The 20,964-nt window shown below is 35.8% G+C and overlaps 1 protein-coding gene and 1 pseudogene across 1 annotated transcript in view; both read left to right on the top strand.

Annotated features, from left to right (window-relative positions):
- ANXA10 (annexin A10) overlaps window positions 1-7,405 on the top strand; it is a 117,442-nt gene extending 110,037 nt beyond the window's left edge. Inside the window, exons 10-12 of the mRNA XM_032332595.1 lie at window positions 964-1,022; window positions 4,828-4,950; window positions 6,927-7,405. Coding sequence (XP_032188486.1) covers window positions 964-1,022; window positions 4,828-4,950; window positions 6,927-6,995 — 251 coding nt within the window. The 3' untranslated portion in view covers window positions 6,996-7,405. The remainder of the gene's footprint in view (window positions 1-963; window positions 1,023-4,827; window positions 4,951-6,926) is intronic.
- Window positions 7,406-20,114: 12,709 nt separating this feature from the next.
- LOC116585315 lies at window positions 20,115-20,317 on the top strand (annotated as a pseudogene).
- The last annotated feature ends 647 nt before the right edge of the window (window positions 20,318-20,964 follow it).

Below are 20,964 nucleotides of genomic sequence, written 5' to 3'. Positions count from 1 at the left end.
AACAACTATTGTGATGACTTTATTTTGCCCAAAAGTTATAGCCTCACATATGTTACTCATTTTTTTATTAATTTATTTACTTATTCAAATAAACATTATTGAATTGTCAGTAATCATCAAATGACCTCCATCAAGGACAACTGTTCACTAGGCTCTAAATGGTTCTAATGTCATAATGGTTTTGATTAGATGACTCCTAACACTACTCCACGCCCCTTATGACCCATCCAGATTTTTGTTTGTTTGTTTGTTTGTTTGTTTGTTTTTAAGAGATCTCAGATTTGGGACGCCTGGGATGTTCAACTGGTTGAGCATGCGACTCTTGGTTTTGGCTCAGGTCATGATCTTAGGGTTGGAGATTCAGTCCCATGGAGATTCAGTCTCAGTGGGGAGTCTGCTTGAAATTCACTTTCTTTCTCCTACTCCCCACCCACTCTCAGTCTCAACTTTCCTCTCTCTCAAATAAATTAAAAAATCTTTAAAAAGAAGAGAGAAAAACCTCAGATCTATTCACAAGTCTGTGAGGGACTAAAAATAGTGTTTGGGAAAATGAATCAATTGTATATTGAGTTTTATAATAATAAAAATCTATAATAGTGGTGACAGCCTGGATCTCTTTGAAGCTTTATTTAATTTTCAGGTAAAAGGGACACATTTTTCTTCACTAGACACTGTGAAAGAACTAAGAGATCTCCAAGAGAAAGACATAGACTAAATGAAAACCTGAATGAGTCATTATAATATTGTTGCTTTACATGTTTCTATAGGTTATGGTTTTACCACTATTTTAAATATTGAAATTTTACTACAATGTACAATGAGGTTTCCCACATAGGACTCAAAAAGTTTCACTCTCCCAGGATTTTAACAGTAAAAAAAGAAGTGTTTTCATTGTTTCCCAAATTCTGAAGAAAATATATGTTGTCACTCTCAAATTTTCTTTTTTTTTCTGATTTTTCCTAGTTCTCTGTATTCGAGATAAACCAGCCTATTTTGCTTATAGACTATATAGTGCAATCCATGTAAGTATGACCCACATATTTTTAAAATTTTCCAAGATAATCATGTTTACTTTCTCAAAGCACTAGGTTTACTTTTATTATTTAAACATTTTTTTAAATTTTTTATTTTTTTATAAACATGTATTTTTATCCCCAGGGGTACAGGTCTGTGAATCGCCAGGTTTACATTTTTGGACTTGTATACAAATATATTTGTTTCAAACAAAATATGCTCAAGTGGGGAAAAATGTATTATACACCAAAATGAGAACACCAAATAAATAATGCTCTACTTTCTGTGTCAAATTGAGTTACTTGAGACGTAACACTCCATGGGATCTATCTCCCCCAGGTGGTTTAGCACTTCTTAGCATATGAAGAAGCTAGTAAATCCAAAAGCTTTTTGTATTTTGCCAAAGACCCCTACTTCACACATAACTCAAAACATTATAAACCCTTATTAAGAAATTGCTACATTTCTGAAATTAAAAAAAAAAAAACATGAAATAATGCCATTTTTAAACTTGAAGTGTTATTTTAGAAAGTACTTTAAGAAGAGATGGTTAGACAATAATAATCTATTTTGTAATTAAATGAAAATTTGTTCATATTTAGTGTGACAGTCAATCACACTTCCTTTGGTGCATTTATCTTCAAAGAAACAAACATTTAAATGCATGAGACAATGCATATTTTATCCATAATATGCATAACACATTTTTAGAGAAAGAAAAGTTCTGATACAAATCATTATACATATATCATATCTCAAAAATTCTGTGAAAATTAATTTTTTAAAAGTCAGTAGTTTTAAAAGTCTGTTTTATCCTCAAAGTTGTTTTTGCAGACCAACTTATTAAAAGTAGCTAGCAAGCTGGGATAATATGATAATAGTTGAGAATATTTCTATTATATATCTTTTGTAAAGAGTATTTTTTATTTACTTACAAGGACCAACCTATGTATCCTCAGGACACATGTATCCAATGTTCACAGCTCTCTGTTTCTATTTTATTCTATTTCCAAGCAGAAAAAAATTGACTTGATTTTTTAAAAAATTTTAAATAATGTATTGGGCAATGCTATAGAATTATTTAAACAGTGTCCTTCTCAAAAAAAAAAAAAAAATGAAGTTTCACTTGTGAATGACCATGAGGAAATAAGCATAATTAGTTTGATTCCAAATTTGTCCAAGTTGAGGGCTACTTATTCTAATAATAAATAAAGATTCTTTCTGTGTGTGTTTCAATGCAAAAATGAAAATGCAAGTACTTACAACTGGTTTAGAGGTAAAGAGGAGGATTGTATATTCAAATAATTTAATTTTTGACATATGATTACCTTAAAAGTAAAATATTGGTCAAAGCTGTTTACACTACACCTAACCAAAGAAAACTGCAGGTATTTTTCTCTGGTGCATTCTAAGTGAATGATACACAATTTAAATATGGAAACTTGGGTAAATAATTTATTTACCTCAAATTATGAAAAGATTGCTTAGAGGTCTATACCCAAAAAATTCAGACATCAAAAATTTTATTATGCCTATACACACACACACACACACACACACACACACACGTGTATCTCTACACACATATATACATTATGCTTCTTGGCCACTGGATGTCCCCATTATTCCATTTGAAAAGACAAATTGAACTTGGTTTATAAAGCAATATTCTTTCTGGAGCTAGTATACAGGAATCGATTTTTTATTTTTCAGTATTTGAGTTTAAATCCAAAAATATTTCAAATACCTGTAATTTTTATTTTTACAATTTTTAGTAATAGACTGTAAAATAAAAATGTAATTGCTGTCTCACTCAGACATATCAATGTTCCTCTAACATAATTCGAAACCCCCTCCCTCCCTGGTCTAGAATTTTTACGTAGAAAGAGCAAATGATCAGATTTGTATTTTATAATGCAGTGTGAGGGAGACAGTGTGAAGGTTGACCAGGCTCAAAGGAAGGAACTATTGCAGAATCAGGAAGGAGAGAATGTGAAGGTTGGCCAGGTGGTGAAAGGAAGGAACTACTGCAGAATCAGGGTGAAATGATAAGGGCCAGGATCAAGGTAGTGACAATGAAAATAGATATTACGGGACATTTAAGAAGTAAAATAGGAAGGGGGCTCGAATGCTAATGTGGAAGATCCTGAACTCACTTCCTCCCACCAACACACCAAATCTACACCTATATATGGAGCAATTCCTCCTGAAGAAGAACTGAAAGCTGAGCAGCTTCTGCACAACAAATAATGAAGAGTCCACACAGAGAAGGATAGGAGAGTTGGAGACAGAGTCACCTCTACACAAAGACCTATAGTAGGGAGGGATATCACTGAGGTGCCTGTGCACAGATCACTATGAACCAGATTCACTGGGCATAGCGATGAAACAGCAGTATAAAGGGCAAATATACTGTAAGTAAAAGTAAAGGAAATTCATTCATTAACCGTAAAACATCCACCACATGGGTGAGGAACTGTTGGAAGTCTCTCCAGGGTCAGAGGTGCGAACAAGTACCAATTTTCACATTTCTCCTCCACCTTGATAGCAGAGACAGAAACAGGGTCCAGATGCTCTACCCGGCCTGCTAGCGCAGCCCCAGCCTGCCCTAGGCCCCTGACCCACACCACTCCAGCAGTTCCACTACAGGCAATATACAGATGGCCAACGGCTCATGAAAAGATGCTCAATATCTCTAATCATCAGGGAAATACACATCAAAACCACAATGAGATATCACCTTGCACCTGCCAGATTGGCTATTATCAAAAAGACAAAAAATAACATGCGTTGGCAAGAATGTGGAGAAAAGAGAATCCTCATACAGAGTTGGTGTGAGTGTAAATTGGTGCAGCCAATATGGAAAACAGTATTGAGTTTCCTGAAAAACTTAAAAATAGAACTACCATCCCATTCATCTATTCTACTTCTGAGTATTTATTCAAAGAAAATAAAAACACCAATTTGAAGATATATAAGTGACCTTATGTTCATTGTGGTATTATGTACAATAGCCAAGAAATAACCTATGTTTCCATCAATAAAGAGTGTTTCACACACACACACACAAACACACACAAACACACACACATGCATGCACACAGACACAGGAATATTACTCAGCCATTAAAAAGAATGAAATCTTCCCATTTGCAACAACATGGATGGACCTAGAGGACATTATGCTAAGTTAAATAAGTCAGAGAAAGACAAATACCATATTATTTCATTTATGTGTAGAATCTAAAAAACAAAACAGATGAATAAACAAAACAGAAACAGATTCACAGATAGAAGAAACAAACTGCTGGTCACCAAGGGAGAGGGATGGGGAAACAGGTGATATAGCTAATGGGAATTCAGAGGTACAAACTTCCAGTTATAAGATAAATAACTCACTCTGATTTAACATACAGTTTAGGGAATGCAATAACTGTAAGGCAAAAAACTGTATGGTGAAAAATTAGATTGATGGGAAACATTTTGTAATGTATAAAAATACAGAATCACTATGACATACATCTGGAACTAATAGGCAAAAGTATGTCAATTCTACTTCAACAAGATAAATAAATAAAGCAAAGGAAAGAAGTCAAACAGGTAGAATACTTCACTGTGTGTACACGTATGAGAGAAGGCGAAGTCTCGGAGGATATGGGAGTCTGACTTGGGCACTCCCCCAATCATCAGGCCAGTGTTTGAGGAGTACAGCATGAATAAACAGCCACAGAAAAGAGGTTGAGTCTATATTAGATAGATTAACTTTAAGGTACCGTTTTCCAATTTTTTTCTCTCCTTTTCTGTATCTTTTAGGACTTCGGTTTCCATAATAAAACTGTAATCAGGATTCTAATCGCCAGAAGTGAAATAGATCTGATGACCATCAGGAAACGATACAAAGAGAGATATGGAAAATCGCTGTTTCATGACATCAAAGTAAATCTCCTACACGTGATTTATGTTCATTATCATTTTTAAAACTGATATGAGAGCTTTAAGTAACCTTGTGTTAGAATCTAAAAAGTTAACTATTCTGACAAGATGATCTACTTTAGTCCATTGGACAGTATTTAGTGCATCAACAAGGGCTAACTGAGGAACGCCCTTCATCTCAGTAAGGGAATTTTTTATGTGTTTCAAACAAAAATTGTTGATGGAGTCATGTAAAGTATTCTTCCCTTAATTGTGTAATTGGGCTTTGTGAGTTAAATTTTGAGCATGATCAGTATCAGGAAAGGTACAATTTACAATAAGGCCACACTAATTGTGAAAAGGCTTCTTAGATCAGTTCAGTTCTCTTCTCATATTGTCATAGAAGGCAGAGCAGCCAGTGGAATCTCATAAACTGGTAACGTGCAGGAATTTAACTTTGATAGTTATGTAAAATTCTATGCACCCCTTTAGCTGTTGAAGGTCAAAGCAGCAATGATTCTGAAGTAAACAAACAAATTTTTCCATTCTAATATGTCTAAGCTTTAGTCTGGATTTTGATAAAACTTAGCAAAGAATTATTAGGATATACAGGGCTACACATGTAATTTTTGGCACCCAGTCTAAAATTAAAATATTTCACCTCTCATTCAAATAATTATAAAGAATTTGGGGATGGCATCACCAGAGTATTAAACCAAGCACAAGGCCCTGATAATATATCTTACCTTATACTTTGCATGTAGCTGAGTGCTGTTACCTGTTCACATTGCTTTACACTGAAATTTTCAATTGCATAAAATCGCTTTTTAGTTTATTATATTAAAAGTGATCCAGAAGCAACTTGACAACCTAAGGACCAAAAGACCATAAAAATAACAGAAGACCCTGTAAGCCTTTGCATAACCAAAGTCACTCCAAAAAAGACATTGCAGGCGTTAAGAGACATTTTATTCCTTTATTTTGATAAAACTGCCCTTGCACCTACCTTCAAAACCCTAAACTTTAAGCGGCGATGAACATTTCTCATTGAGAAATGTCATAACTCATTTTCTAAATGAATAAGTGGATTCTAACATGTATACTTCAATTAACCAAGCCACCTCAAAGTCTACATGTAATTAATATAACTTTACTAAATGCATTTAAAACACTGAATTATAATTGCATGACTTTTGTAAGAGAACATTAATATGATAGTTGATTTTTAACATAGTTTTTATAATCCCTTTTATTTCTTACTCTTATTGTTTTAAAAAACTTAGAAACTATAGAAGATCATAAAAAGGAGGTAAAAATTGCCCTTATTCTTCACCACAATCAGTAATGAAATGTTGTAGGTGCTATGTTTTTAAAAATATATATAAAATTAATATGCTTTACTACAAAAAGGAATACTTTTACTGAATCATGGTATTCCACTGTATAAGTTAGAAAATACATAAACTATCCCAAATTTTAAATATTGATTTTTCCTTTTTCACTATTATGCATAATGTTGTCTATATTTTTTAGTGTAAATTTTTGTGCTCATCAATAATAGATCATTATTTCCTTAGGATACATTTCTTGAAGTAGAATTACTGCATTGGTGAGTGTAAATGTTTTTAAGACTTTGGAGGCGTATTGTCAATTTGCCCTCCAGACTGTAAGCTGATTTATAACAACAATATTAGTACACCTCTTTTAAAGTTGAGATTTAATTCTACTGTGAGTTATTCTTTTCATAAACATACATTAGGGTTCAATCAACTTTATATAAACCCTATTATATTGACTATAACCATGCTATTATTTTCCAATAACTTCCAGTGGGAATAGTTCTCAGAACATATTAAATTTTTAGATGAAAAGAGTGAAGTTTTGGAAACGGTAATGGCCCATGGATCTTTCTCGTTGTAATTCAGAGGAACCATGCTTCTTTTTAGAAATACTATAACATTTTATTTCAGATACATTGTTTTTTTGTTTGGTTGTTTCAGAATTTTGCTTCAGGGCATTATGAAAAATCTCTGCTTGCCATCTGTGCTGGTGATGCTGAAGACTACTGAGTCAAAAGAAGGAGGCAGAGGACACAGCATTCCTATTTACAGACCTGTCTAAATAAAGAGTTTGTGAGAAGTTTGCCTTGTTAGAAGCATTATAGCTAAATTATAGAATTAATTTTCTCTTCTATCTTTAAAATTATTCTAAGCCAAAGAAAAATCTATTGATAAAATATATGACAGTGGGTATATACTTATCACCCAAATCAGCAGTTTACTAAATGGAATAATAAAATAATGGAATAATAAAAATAATTTCATTGAAATATATTTTATCTAAATGCAAACTGTCAGTTGCCTACAAGAAAATCTGCTTATACCTGTCCTTAGCATGGTTGGGGAGAGGAAAACATGGTGTGGGGCCAACCCCCTTAGAGAAATTTTCAAAATTTTTGTACAAATGCAATAAAGTTAAAGTTAACAACTAAAGCTGTGTCCATTTAAAAGAAAATGAAGATATAAAACAGCAAAGTGCAGCCATACAGATCCTTGTCAGGCTTTGATATGTAAGAGACCTGGGTGTAAAAATGGGTGTATGGGTCTGTGTGTGAATGTAGATGTGTGTGTGTCTGGTGGCTGTATTTGACAACCATTCTAATAAAGGCAGTTTATCCCTACCTAACTTTTTTTTTTTTTTTTTTGAATGCCTCACCAACCCAGTATTTGCCTGTCAGTGTCAGAAAAGTCATTGCTCATTGCTTTTGTCTTCCCTGCTTAACATCAACATCAAAGCCATTTAGAAGCTATTATGTGCTTTGTATCATCAGTAAAGGCTGGCTCCTTATGTGTCTGAAAATTCAGTAAATTAGGAACAACAAAGGAAAAACATTGAAGTAGGTTTGGGAGAGATTCTAGACTGATGCTACAAACTAGCTAAGACTAAAAGCAGAAACAGATATGGATGAATCCACAAGAGAGGGCTCCCAATATATGCAAGGGAAAACACAAAAAAACCCAAGATCACAGGAAGCAGCAGTAAATGAAGTCAAGCAAGGAAAATGAGGACACATGCAATAAATCTAGATGACCTGGCAAAGTTGATGGTAGTGCTCTGTTCCACATGGAGGGTTCTTTTTCAATAGCTTATAATCCAGTCCCTGTAGATCTGTCTTCACCAGTCTCAGGAGAAGTGAAAGCTGTATTCAGAACCTGTTTTCTTACAGGCAAAATGATATTGGACATTTAGAACACAGCGACTGGGCACAACATGAAACATTTAAGAATAATTAGACTTCTGAAATCACTTTCGAGGTTTGAACTTACTGCTGTGACATATGATGTCACATCATTTTAAATTGGCTTTGATTTTTATCTTTTAAAAAACTTTAATATTTTAGTCAAAAGTAGTAATTATTTGAGATATTTAGCATAGCTATTCTTCCAGATAATTTTTTTAGATAAGAGTTTTAATACAAGAAAAATGTTAGAATTCCTACTGAGAATTTAGATATTTAAATGAAATGTTTCCTCACTAGGACATTTTTGTGTAAGTAGTTCAATAAATTCTAAAATTTATACTTTTGCTAGGTAATACCTTTTATTTCTTTGGTAAGGCATGGTGTCATCAAATCAAAAACAAATCTGGACTTGTACAGAAAGGGGTTTTATTCAAAAAGATATTGCAAGTAAGTAGGAGGAAGAGCTGCACTAGGGAAAGAGGGACGACTGCCACAAAGAGGGTGTTCTGACTGTGAGATTTACAGGGGTCTCAAGGGCCAGCCAGAAAAGGATTTTTACGTTATAGACATGGCTAGAAAAAAATCAGTTGTGGGAGAAGGGATGAATTTGTGGTGTGATTGGACAATTCATCTGGGAATGTCTTTGGTTAACATTGCCAGTCATTGATCTGAGATTGGACAGTGGATCTCAGTTCATCTGGGAAAGCCTCCAGTTAGTTTTCAGCAGGAGCTAAAGGGTGGATTAAAGTCCAGGGATCTATGGGGAAGAAAGAAACTTGAGTAAAGTTTAGTCAAGTTATGTATTTTGTCCAGATTAGTCAGTAGGGGAAAACAGTTCAGCTAATCATTTATGAGGCAAAGAACAGGAATTTGATGGGTGTGTTGAGGACTATTATTGGTAAACAGGGGATCATCAGCAAGTCGCCTGAGTCATATGAGAAAGAATGGTTCTAAGTTTTAAGCCATTTTCTGAAATACAAATGGGCGGGAACATTTCTGGGTCATTTCTATTTTCCAGGATCACAGTGCTTAGGTAAAGATTAACAACATCAATGTCTTTTTTTTTTTTTTCAAACTTTTGTCTTGAATGCTTCACTTCAGTTGTTTAAATGCTAATACAACATTATCATCTTCACCATCATATAATTCACTTAGTGAATTGGAGGACTTAGTGAAGTCCTCCAAAAAATCAAGTATTTAAATTATTATCATTGTTATTTGTGTTAAATGATATTTGGCTGTTTATATCATCTTCAAATGTTTACTACACCTGATGGACTGTATAACAAGTGAAATATGTTTGATTTAATTAAAAACTTCCCCCATATTTAACCTATAGAGAAAAAAAATTTTAAGGAATAAATTTGCTTTTGGTGTGTTACCAGTCTACAATAAAGGAAAGTAAATTACCACTGAATTGCTGGCCATTCCAGAGACAAAATAAAATCAGATATGGAAAGACTGCAGATAGGTGTTTATGTCCACTGCATTCAGTATTTTACTATGCTCAGTTTAGCTCTAAATCAGTTAAACTTGTAGTGTTCTTAGATAATAGCATATTGTTATTATCAAAGTTAAATATTTCACATATGTTAACAACAGTGCCAAATATGTGATGTCACTGAAAATGGCACAGTAGGTGCCCATCTCTCCACAGAAGCATCAAAAATAATCACGCAAAAACTGTCAGTATTAAATTTGCCAGAACTCTGGAAAATAGTAATTAACTCTAAGTCAAGAAAAAAGTTACAGAAGGTAAGAAAAGTTTGTGACATTTTTATTCATTCTTTCCCCATTCTCCTCCTAGCTAAGTGGCGTCTTGAGGACAGCAACCTGTCCCCAAGGTGGACCTCTGGCTCCTTGTTCTAGAATGAGCAGATTTGGCTTATTAACAAAGAATATGTTTGTCTGTTCTGTCTGGGAGCTTCCTAAAGGACCAAGGTGAGGCACTTGTCTTTGTTTTGTCCAACTCAGAATTCACTCAAGGAGGAAAAATCTTAAGACAAATGAACCACTTGCAGCTGTCTAGGGCAAAAGATTACAGTTGAAGCAGTACAATTAAGTAACGAAAACCTGTGAAGAAAATTTGGGAAATCTATACATTCCTCATATATAGGGGATTTAGAAAGCCATGCACATGCCTAAGGCAGGACTCATGACTAAAAACACTTGAAAAAATACTAAGTTTTCAACTGACTGGTGTCTAGAATTAGTCCAAGCGGAAAGTGAAGGGCAAGGCAGAGTTGTAAATGGTCTAAATGTTGAAAGGGGTAACCCAGTGCACAGCCAATCTACAAAACATGGAAGAATTTTTTTTTTTTAATTCCTCCTCCCCCACCTCTTCTTCTCTCTTTCTTGCTCATTCCTGTGTTCAAAGAAATATCTGTCAAAACAGTGGCTGAATATAAGCTAAAGAGACAAGGGCTTCAGAGACCACATAGGATGAAAAATATAGACACTATAAAGATTATTTATAAAAGTCACTAAATAAAACTACAGCTACAGTGAACAGCTAGAAACAAAAACAAATGTTAAGAAGAAAAAAATTCTAGAATTACCACATCATAATATTCAAAACATACAGTTCTCAAAAAATTTTATGAAGCATGAAAAAACACAAAAGTATACTCATTAACAAATGAAATTACTAAAAACTATCCCCAAGAAACAAACAACACAAAGGCATAAAACTCATAAAAGTCAAATATTAAAACAACAAAAGTAAGTTCTTCATTATGAGTAATTATTTTAAATATAAAATGGATTACATGTAAATGGATCAAATGATAAAGATTGTAGACTGGATTAAAAAAAAAACACAATTCAACTATATGTTGACTGTAAGAGACTCACTTTTGATCCAAAGACAAAAGGTGTTAAAAGTGAAATGATGGGAAAAGACATTCCCCACAAATAACAAATAAGAGAGAGCTGAGTAGCTAATACTAATATCAGACAGAATCGACTTTAAGTCAAAAACTGTAACAAGAGGGGGTCCCTAGGTGGCTCAGTCAGTTAAGCATCTGATTCTTGATTTTGACTCAGGTCATGATCTCAGAATTGTGAGATCAAGCCCCACGTTGGGCTCTGCACTCAGTGGGGAGTCTGCTTGGGACTCTTTCTGTCCCTCTCCCTCTGTCCTTTCCTCTCTCTCTCTCTCTCTCTCTCTGGAATAGATAAATAAATCTTTAAAAAAAAAACGGTTACAAGAGATTTTAAAAAGACTATATATTGATAAAAGTTTTAATTCATCTAGAAGATATAACAAGTAAAAATATGTAAACCCCAAACAAAGCAACCTTCAAATATATGAGGTAAACATTACAAAATGGAAGGAAGAAACTGGCAGTTCTAAAATAATAGACTTCAATACCCTACTTCCAATAATAGATAGAACATTTAGACAGAAGATCAATAAGGAAATAACTAACTTAAACAATACCATAACCAAGTAGACCTAATGGACAATATACCCAATAACAGCAGAACATACATTCTTCTCATATACAAACATTATCCAGAAGAGAATACAAACATTATCCAGAAGAGACTGTATGTTAGGCTACAAAACAAGTTTCAATATATTTAAAAATACTTAAGTCATACAAAGTATCTTTTCAGGCCATAAAGGAGTGAAGCTAAAATTCGTCAACAGAAGGGTCATTGGAGAACTGACAAATATATGGAAATTAAATAGCACACAAACAATGGGTCAGAGAACAAAAAATCACAGGAAAATTAGAAAAAAAAAATCATGTAAATGACAGTCAAAGCACAACATACCAAAACTTATAGGACACAAGGAAAATAGTGCTCAGAGGAAATTTATACCACTTAATGCCTTTTTCATTGAAAAAAATGAGAGATCTTAACAACCTAATTTTATGCCCCAAAGAACTAGAAAAAAGACAGTAATCTAAAACTTAAGTAGCAGAAATAAATAAATAAAAAATATTAGTTGGGGAGGAGTCAAGATGGCGGAGAAGTAGCAGGCTGAGACTACTTCAGCTAGCTGGAGATCAGCTAGATAGCTTATCCAAAGATTGCAAACACCTGAAAATCCATCGGCAGATCGAAGAGAAGAAGAACAGCAATTCTGGAAACAGAAAAACAACCACTTTCTGAAAGGTAGGACCGGCGGAGAAGTGAATCCAAAGCGACAGGAAGATAGACCCCGGGGGTAGGGGCCGGCTCCTGGCAAGCAGCGGAGCAACGGCGCACAAAATCAGGACTTTTAAAAGTCTGTTCCACTGAGGGACAATGCTCCAGAGGCTAAACTGGGGTGAAGCCCACGCGGGGTCAGCATGGCCTCAGGTCCCGCAGGGTCACAGAAGGATCGGGGGTGTCTGAGTGTCGCAGAGCTTGCGGGTATTGGAACGGGAAAGCCGGCTACAGAGACAGAGCCGACAGTAAGCTCACAGCTCGGTGTTACCTTGAACTGGTCGCAGACTCGGTGAGCTCAGAGTGCGGCCAGAGGTCAGGCAGATGGGAGTAACTGGGCGCTGTTCTCCGAGGGCGAACTGAGGAGTGGGGCCCTGGGCTCTCGGCTCCTCCGGGCCGGAGACCAGGAGGCCGCCATTTGTATTCCCCATCCTCCGGAACTCTACGGAAAGCGCTCAGGGAACAAAAGCTCCTGAAAGCAAACCCGAGCGGAGTACTCACCCCGGCCCCTGATAAGGGTGGTGCAATTCCGCCTGGGGCAAAGACACTTGAGAATCACTACAACAGGCCCCTCCCCCAGAAGATCAACAAGAAATCCAGCCAAGACCAAGTTCACCTACCAAGGAGTGCGGTTTCAATACCAAGGAGAGCAGCAGAATTCCAGAGGAGGAGAAAGCAAAGCACGGAACTCATGGCTTTTTCCCTGTGATTTTTTTTAGTCTTGGGATTAATTTAATTTTTTTCTTTTTCATTTTTTGGGTTTTTTTTCTCACCTTCTGGTTAAATCTTTTTTTTAACTTTTACCTTTTTCTTTTTTAACGTTTTTTAACTAGTTTATCTAATATATATATTTTTTCTTTTTTATATTTTTCTTATTTGTTTTCTTTTTTTTAAATTCTTTTCTTTTCTTTTTTTTTTCATTTTTCTTTTTTTTTTTCCTTTCTTCCTTTTTGAACCTCTTTTTATCCCCTTCCTCCCCCCTCACGATTTGGGATCTCTTCTAATTTGGTTAAAGCATATTTTCCTGGGGTTGTTGCTACCCTTTTAGTATCTTACTTGCTCCTTCATATACTCTTATCTGGACAAAATGACAAGATGGAAAAATTCAACACAAAAAAACGAACAAGAGGCAGTACCAAAGGCTAGGGACCTAATCAATACAGATATTGGTAATATGTCAGATCTAGAGTTCAGAATGACAATTCTCAAGGTTCTAGCTGGGCTCGAAAAAGGCATGGAAGATATTAGAGAAACCCTCTCAGGAGATATAAAAGCCCTTTCTGGAGAAATAAAAGAACTAAAATCTAACCAAGTTGAAATCAAAAAAGCTATTAATGAGGTGCAATCAAGAATGGAGGCTCTCACTGCTAGCATAAATGAGGCAGAAGAAAGAATTAGTGATATAGAAGACCAAATGACAGAGAATAAAGAAGCTGAGCAAAAGAGGGACAAACAGCTACTGGACCACGAGGGGAGAATTCGAGAGATAAGTGACACCATAAGACGAAACAACATTAGAATAATTGGGATTCCAGAAGAAGAAGAAAGAGAGAGGGGAGCAGAAGGTATACTGGAGAGAATTATTGGGGAGAATTTCCCCAATATGGCAAAGGGAACGAGCATCAAAATTCAGGAGGTTCAGAGAATGCCCCTCAAAATCAATAAGAATAGGCCCACACCCCATCACCTAATAGTAAAATTTACAAGTCTCAGTGACAAAGAGAAAATCCTGAAAGCAGCCCGGGAAAAGAAGTCTGTAACATACAATGGTAAAAATATGAGATTGGCAGCTGACTTATCCACAGAGACCAGGCAGGCCAGAAAGAGCTGGCATGATATTTTCAGAGCACTAAACGAGAAAAACATGCAGCCAAGAATACTATATCCAGCTAGGCTATCATAGAAAATAGAAGGAGAGATTAAAAGCTTCCAGGACAAACAAAAACTGAAAGAATTTGCAAACACCAAACCAGCTCTACAGGAAATATTGAAAGGGGTCCTCTAAGCAAAGAGAGAGCCTACAAGTGGTAGATAAGAAAGGAACAGAGACCATATACAGTAACAGTCACCTTACAGGCAATACAATGGCACTAAATTCATATCTCTCAATAGTTACCATGAATGTTAATGGATAAATGCCCCTATCAAAAGACACAGGGTATCAGAATGGATAAAAAAACAAAACCCATCTATATGTTGCCTCCAAGAAACTCATTTTAAGCCCGAAGACACCTCCAGATTTAAAGTGAGGGGGTGGAAAAGAATTTACCATGCTAATGGACATCAGAAGAAAGCAGGAGTGGCAATCCTTATATCAGATCAATTAGATTTTAAGCCAAAGACTATAATAAGAGATGAGGAAGGACACTATATCATACTCAAAGGGTCTGTCCAACAAGAAGATTTAACAATTTTAAATATCTATGCCCCCAACGTGGGAGCAGCCAACTATATAAACCAATTAATAACAAAATCAAAGAAACACATCAACAATAATACAATAATAGTAGGGGACTTTAACACTCCCCTCACTGAAATGGACAGATCATCCAAGCAAAAGATCAGCAAGGAAATAAAGGCCTTAAACGACACACTGGACCAGATGGACATCACAGATATATTCAGAATATTTCATCCCAGCAACAGAATACACATTCTTCTCTAGTGCACATGGAACATTCTCCAGAATAGATCACATCCTCGGTCCTAAATCAGGACTCAACCGGTATCAAAAGATTGGGATCATTCCCTGCATATTTTCAGACCACAATGCTCTAAAGCTAGAACTCAACCACAAAAGGAAGTTTGGAAAGAACCCAAATACATGGAGACTAAACAGCATCCTTCTAAAGAATGAATGGGTCAACCGGGAAATTAAAGAAGAATTGAAAAAAATCATGGAAACAAATGATAATGAAAATACAACGGTTCAAAATCTGCGGGACACAACAAAGGCAGTCCTGAGAGGAAAATATATAGCGGTACAAGCCTTTCTCAAGAAACAAGAAAGGTCTCAGGTACACAACCTAACCCTACACCTAAAAGAGCTGGAGAAAGAACAAGAAAGAAACCCTAAGCCCAGCAGGAGAAGAGGAATCATAAAGATCAGAGCAGAAATCAATAAAATAGAAACCAAAAAAACAATAGAACAAATCAACGAAACTAGGAGCTGGTTCTTTGAAAGAATTAATAAAATTGATAAACCCCTGGCCCGACTTATCAAAAAGAAAAGAGAAAGGACCCAAATAAATAAAATCATGAATGAAAGAGGAGAGATCACAACTAACACCAAAGAAATACAAACTATTATAAGAACATACTATGAGCAACTCTATGCCAATAAATTTAACAATCTGGAAGAAATGGATGCATTCCTAGAAACATATAAACTACGACAACTGAACCAGGAAGAAATAGAAAGCCTGAACAGACCCATAACCAGTTAGGAGATTGAAACAGTCATTAAAAATCTCCAAACAAACAAATGCCCAGGGCCAGACGGCTTCCCGGGGGAATTCTACCAAACATTTAAAGAAGAACTAATTCCTATTCTCCTGAAACTGTTCCAAAAAATAGAAATGGAAGGAAAACTTCCAAACTCATTTTATGAGGCCAGCATCACCTTGATCCCAAAACCAGACAAGGATCCCATCAAAAAAGAGAGCTATAGACCAATATCCTTGATGAACACAGATGCGAAAATACTCAACAAAATACTAGCCAATAGGATTCAACAGTACATTAAAAGGATTATTCACCACGTCCAAGTGGGATTTATTCCAGGGCTGCAAGGTTGGTTCAACATCCGCAAATCAGTCAATGTGATACAACACATCAATAAAAGAAAGAACAAGAACCATATGATACTCTCAATAGATGCTGAAAAAGCATCTGACAAACTACAGCATCCCTTCCTGATCAAAACTCTTCAAAGTGTAGGGATAGAGGGCACATACCTCAATATCATCAAAGCCATCTATGAAAAACCCACCGCAAATATCATTCTCAATGGAGAAAAACTGAAAGCTTTTCCGCTAAGGTCAGGAACACGGCAGGGATGTCCATTATCACCACTGCTATTCAACATAGTACTAGAGGTCCTAGCCTCAGCAATCAGACAACAAAAGGAAATTAAAGGCATCCAAATCGGCAAAGAAGAAGTCAAATTATCACTCTTCGCAGATGATATGATACTATATGTGGAAAACCCAAAAGACTCCACTCCAAAACTGCTAGAACTTGTACAGGAATTCAGTAAAGTGTCAGGATATAAAATCAATGCACAGAAATCAGTTGCATTTCTCTACACCAACAGCAAGACAGAAGAAAGAGAAATTAAGGAGTCAATCCCATTTACAATTGCACCCCAAACCATAAGATACCTAGGAATAAACCTAACTAAAGAGGCACAGAATCTATACTCAGAAAACTATAAAGTACTCACGAAAGAAATTGAGGAAGACACAAAGAAATGGAAAAATGTTCCATGCTCCTGGATCAGAAGAATAAATATTGTGAAAATGTCTATGCTACCTAAAGCACTCTACACATAATGCAATTCCTATCAAAGTACCATCCATCTTTTTCAAAGAAATGGAACAAATAATTCTAAAATTTATATGGAACCAGAAAAGACCTCGAATAGCCAAAGGGATATTGAAAAAGAAAGCCAACGTTGGTGGCATCACAATTCCGGACTTCAAGCTCTATTCCAAAGCTGTCATCATCAAGACAGCATGGTACTGGCACAAAAACAGACACATAGATCAATGGAACAGAATAGAGAGCCCAGAAATAGACCCTCAACTCTACAGTCAACTAATCTTCGACAAAGCAGGAAGGAATGTCCAATGGAAAAAAGACAGCCTCTTCAATTAATGGTGCTGGGAAAATTGGACAGCCACATGCAGAAAAATGAAATTGGACCATTTCCTTATACCACACACAAAAATAGACTCAAAATGGATGAAGGACCTCAATGTGTGAAAGGAATCCATCAAAATCCTTGAGGAGAACACAGGCAGCAACCTCTTCGACCTCAGCCGCAGCAACATCTTCCTAGGAACAACACCAAAGGCAAGGGAAGCAAGGGCAAAAATGAACTACTGGGATTTCATCAAGATCAAAAGCTTTTGCACAGCAAAGGAAACAGTTAACAAAATCAAAAGACAGCTGACAGAATGGGAGAAGATATTTGCAAACGACATATCAGATAAAGGACTAGTGTCCAGAATCTATAAAGAACTTAGCAAACTCAACACCCAAAGAACAAATAATCCAATCAAGAAATGGGCAGAGGACATGAACAGACATTTCTGCAAAGAAGACATCCAGATGGCCAACAGACACATGAAAAAGTGCTCCATATCACTTGGCATCAGGGAAATACAAATCAAAACCACAATGAGATATCACCTCACACCAGTCAGAATGGCTAAAATCAACAAGTCAGGAAATGACAGATGCTGGCGAGGATGCGGAGAAAGGGGAACCCTCCTACACTGTTGGTGGGAATGCAAGCTGGTGCAGCCACTCTGGAAAACAGCATGGAGGTTCCTCAAAATGTTGAAAATAGAACTGCCCTATGACCCAGCAATTGCACTACTGGGTATTTACCCTAAAGATACAAACGTAGTGATCCAAAGGGGCACGTGCACCCGAATGTTTATAGCAGCAATGTCCACAATAGCCAAACTATGGAAAGAACCTAGATGTCCATCAACAGATGAATGGATCAAGAAGATGTGGTATATATACACAATGGAATACTATGCAGCCATCAAAAGAAATGAAATCTTGCCATTTGCGACAACATGGATGGAACTAGAGCGTATCATGCTTAGCGAAATAAGTCAAGCAGAGAAAGACAACTATCATATGATCTCCCTGATATGAGGAAGTAGTGATGCAACATGGGGGCTTAAGGGGGTAGGAGAAGAATCAATAAAACAAGATGGGATTGGGAGGGAGACAAACCATAAGTGACTCTTAATCTCACAAAACAAGCTGAGGGTTGCTGGGGGGAGGGGGTTTGGGAGAAGGGGGTGGGATTATGGACATTGGGGAGGGTATGTGCTTTGGTGAGTGCTGTGAAGTGTGTAAACCTGGTGATTCACAGACCTGTACCCCTGGGGATAAAAATATATGTTTATAAAAAAAATAAAAAATTAAAATTAAAGAAAAAAAATATTAGTTGGTGATAAATAAAACAGAGAATAGGAAAACAATAGAGAGCTCAATAAAACAAATTTGGATCTCAGAAAAAAAATAAACAAAACTGACATTTAACTAGATTGACAGAGAAAATAAAAATGATGTAAATAAAATCAGATAATAAAATCAAATAAATAAATCAGAAATGAACATGGGGACATTACTACTAATGCTACAGGAATACAAAATATGAAATACAACTAACAGTACACCAAAAAAATTATATAATCCAGGCAAAATGGACAGATTCCTAGAAATACATGAATTACCAAAGCCAACTCAAAAGAAATAGAAAATCTATTAAAACTTATAATAGGTAAAGAAATTGAATCAGTTATCAAAAGCCTCCCAACAAGGAAAAGACCAGACCAGCTGGCTTCACTGGCAAATACTACTAAACATGTAAAGAATAAGTACCAATCTTTTTCAAACTCTTCCAAAAAACAGAAGAAGAAGAAATATGTCATAACTCATCTGTTAGCTCTGTATTGCCTGATGCTAAAATCATACTGAGACATCACAAGAAAAGAAAAGTAAACACCAATATACCTTATTTTAGACTATTTTTAAAACATAAAATAGTTGAGGACGCAAAATCCTCAACAAAATACCAACGGAGAGTCTAACAGCATATTTAAAAGATTATACGCTATGACTCAGTGAGATTTATTCAAGAATGCATGAGTAATTCAACATAAGACAATCAATCAATGTGATATACTACATTACTAGAATGAAGGTGAAAAAAAAGCCATAGGATCACCTGAGTTAGTGTAGGATAAGCATTTGAAAACAGTCTTTTTCACAATAAAAACACTTATTTTACCAAGAATACTAGAGAACTTCCTCAATATAAGAAAGAACATTTATGAAGAGCTCACAGCTAATATAATGTTAAAAGACTAAAAGACATTTCCTAAAATCAGCAACAAAACAAAGATGTCTGCTTTCACCATTGCTATTCAACATTTTACCAACAGTACTAGCCAGAGCAATTAGAGAAAAAAAAAAAAAGAAGGCATCCAAATTAGAAAGGAGAAAGCTAAACATCTCACAGATGACATGATCCCATGTATAGAAAATCCTGAAGAGTCCACAAAATAAGTATCAGAGCTAGTAAATTTCCTAGTTGTAGAGTTCAATATCAACACTCAAAAATCAGTTATGTTTCTATGCACAAGCAAGGTACTTCCTGAAAAGGATACTAAAGAAAAATATCCAATTACAATAGCATCCAAAAAATAAAATACCTAAGGATAAATTCATCCAAGGCTAAAGGCTTGTATGCTGAAAACTACAGCATTGCTAAAAAAAATTACAGAAGAGCTAAAAATGGAAGTACACATTTTGTTTATGGATTGGGAGAGTTAATTTCGATAAAACAACAATGCTACCAAGTGATCCATAGATTCACTACAATCCCTATCAGAATCCCCATAATCCCTTTTGAAGAAGTAGAAAAGACAAACCTTAAATTAAATAGAACAGCAAAGGATGTTGAATACCCGAAACAATATTGAATACAAAGAATAAATTTGGAAGAGAACTCCCCTGGTTTAAAAGCCATAGACACACTGCTTCTCGGCCTTTTGGCTAAGATCAAGTGTAGTATCTGTTCTTATCAGTAAAAGCCATAGACACACACACACACACACACACACACACACACACATATATACATGCATACACACATAGGTCTGTGTGCGTGTGTATATATATATATACATCAGTGATACATATCAAACTTATTCAAATGGATTCAATAGCTAAACCTTTACATTCCTATAAGAAAACATAGGTAGAGGGGCACCTGGATAGCTCAGTGGGTTGAAGCCTCTGCCTTCGGCTCCAGTCACCATCCCAGCATCCTGGGATCGAGCCTTACGTCGGGCTCTCTGCTCTGTGGGGAGCCTGCTTTCTCCTCTCTCTCTCTGCCTGCCTCTCTGCCTACTTGTGATCTCTCTCTGCAAATAAATGAATAAAATCTTTAAAAAAAAAATAAAACATAGGTAGAGGGGTGGCTGCATGGCTCAGCTGGTTAAGCATCCAACTCTTAATTTCAGCGTAGGTCATGATCTCAGGGCGGTGAGACTGAGCCCTGTTTTGGCCTTTGCACTCAGCAGGGTATCTGCTTGAGATTCTCTCTTTCTCTCCCCTGCCCCCCTTGCTCCCCCCACTCTCCCTCGCTTTCTTTCTTTCTTTCTTCCTCAAAATTAAAAACATTTGTGTACGAAAGAACATTATCAAGAAAATAAAAAGATACCTTCTAGGAGAAAATATTTGCAAATCATGTATCTGGTAAGGATTTTTATATAAAATATACAAAGAATATCTACAAATCAAGAACAAAGAGAACAGCATAATTGGAATTTGGTAAAGAATTTCAGTAGACATTTTTCCAAAGAGAATATATACATTGTGTC

Source organism: Mustela erminea, chromosome 2 (genome assembly GCF_009829155.1).
Source record: "Mustela erminea isolate mMusErm1 chromosome 2, mMusErm1.Pri, whole genome shotgun sequence".
Lineage (NCBI taxonomy): Eukaryota > Metazoa > Chordata > Mammalia > Carnivora > Mustelidae > Mustela > Mustela erminea.
This window is presented reverse-complemented; position numbering and strand designations above follow the sequence as displayed.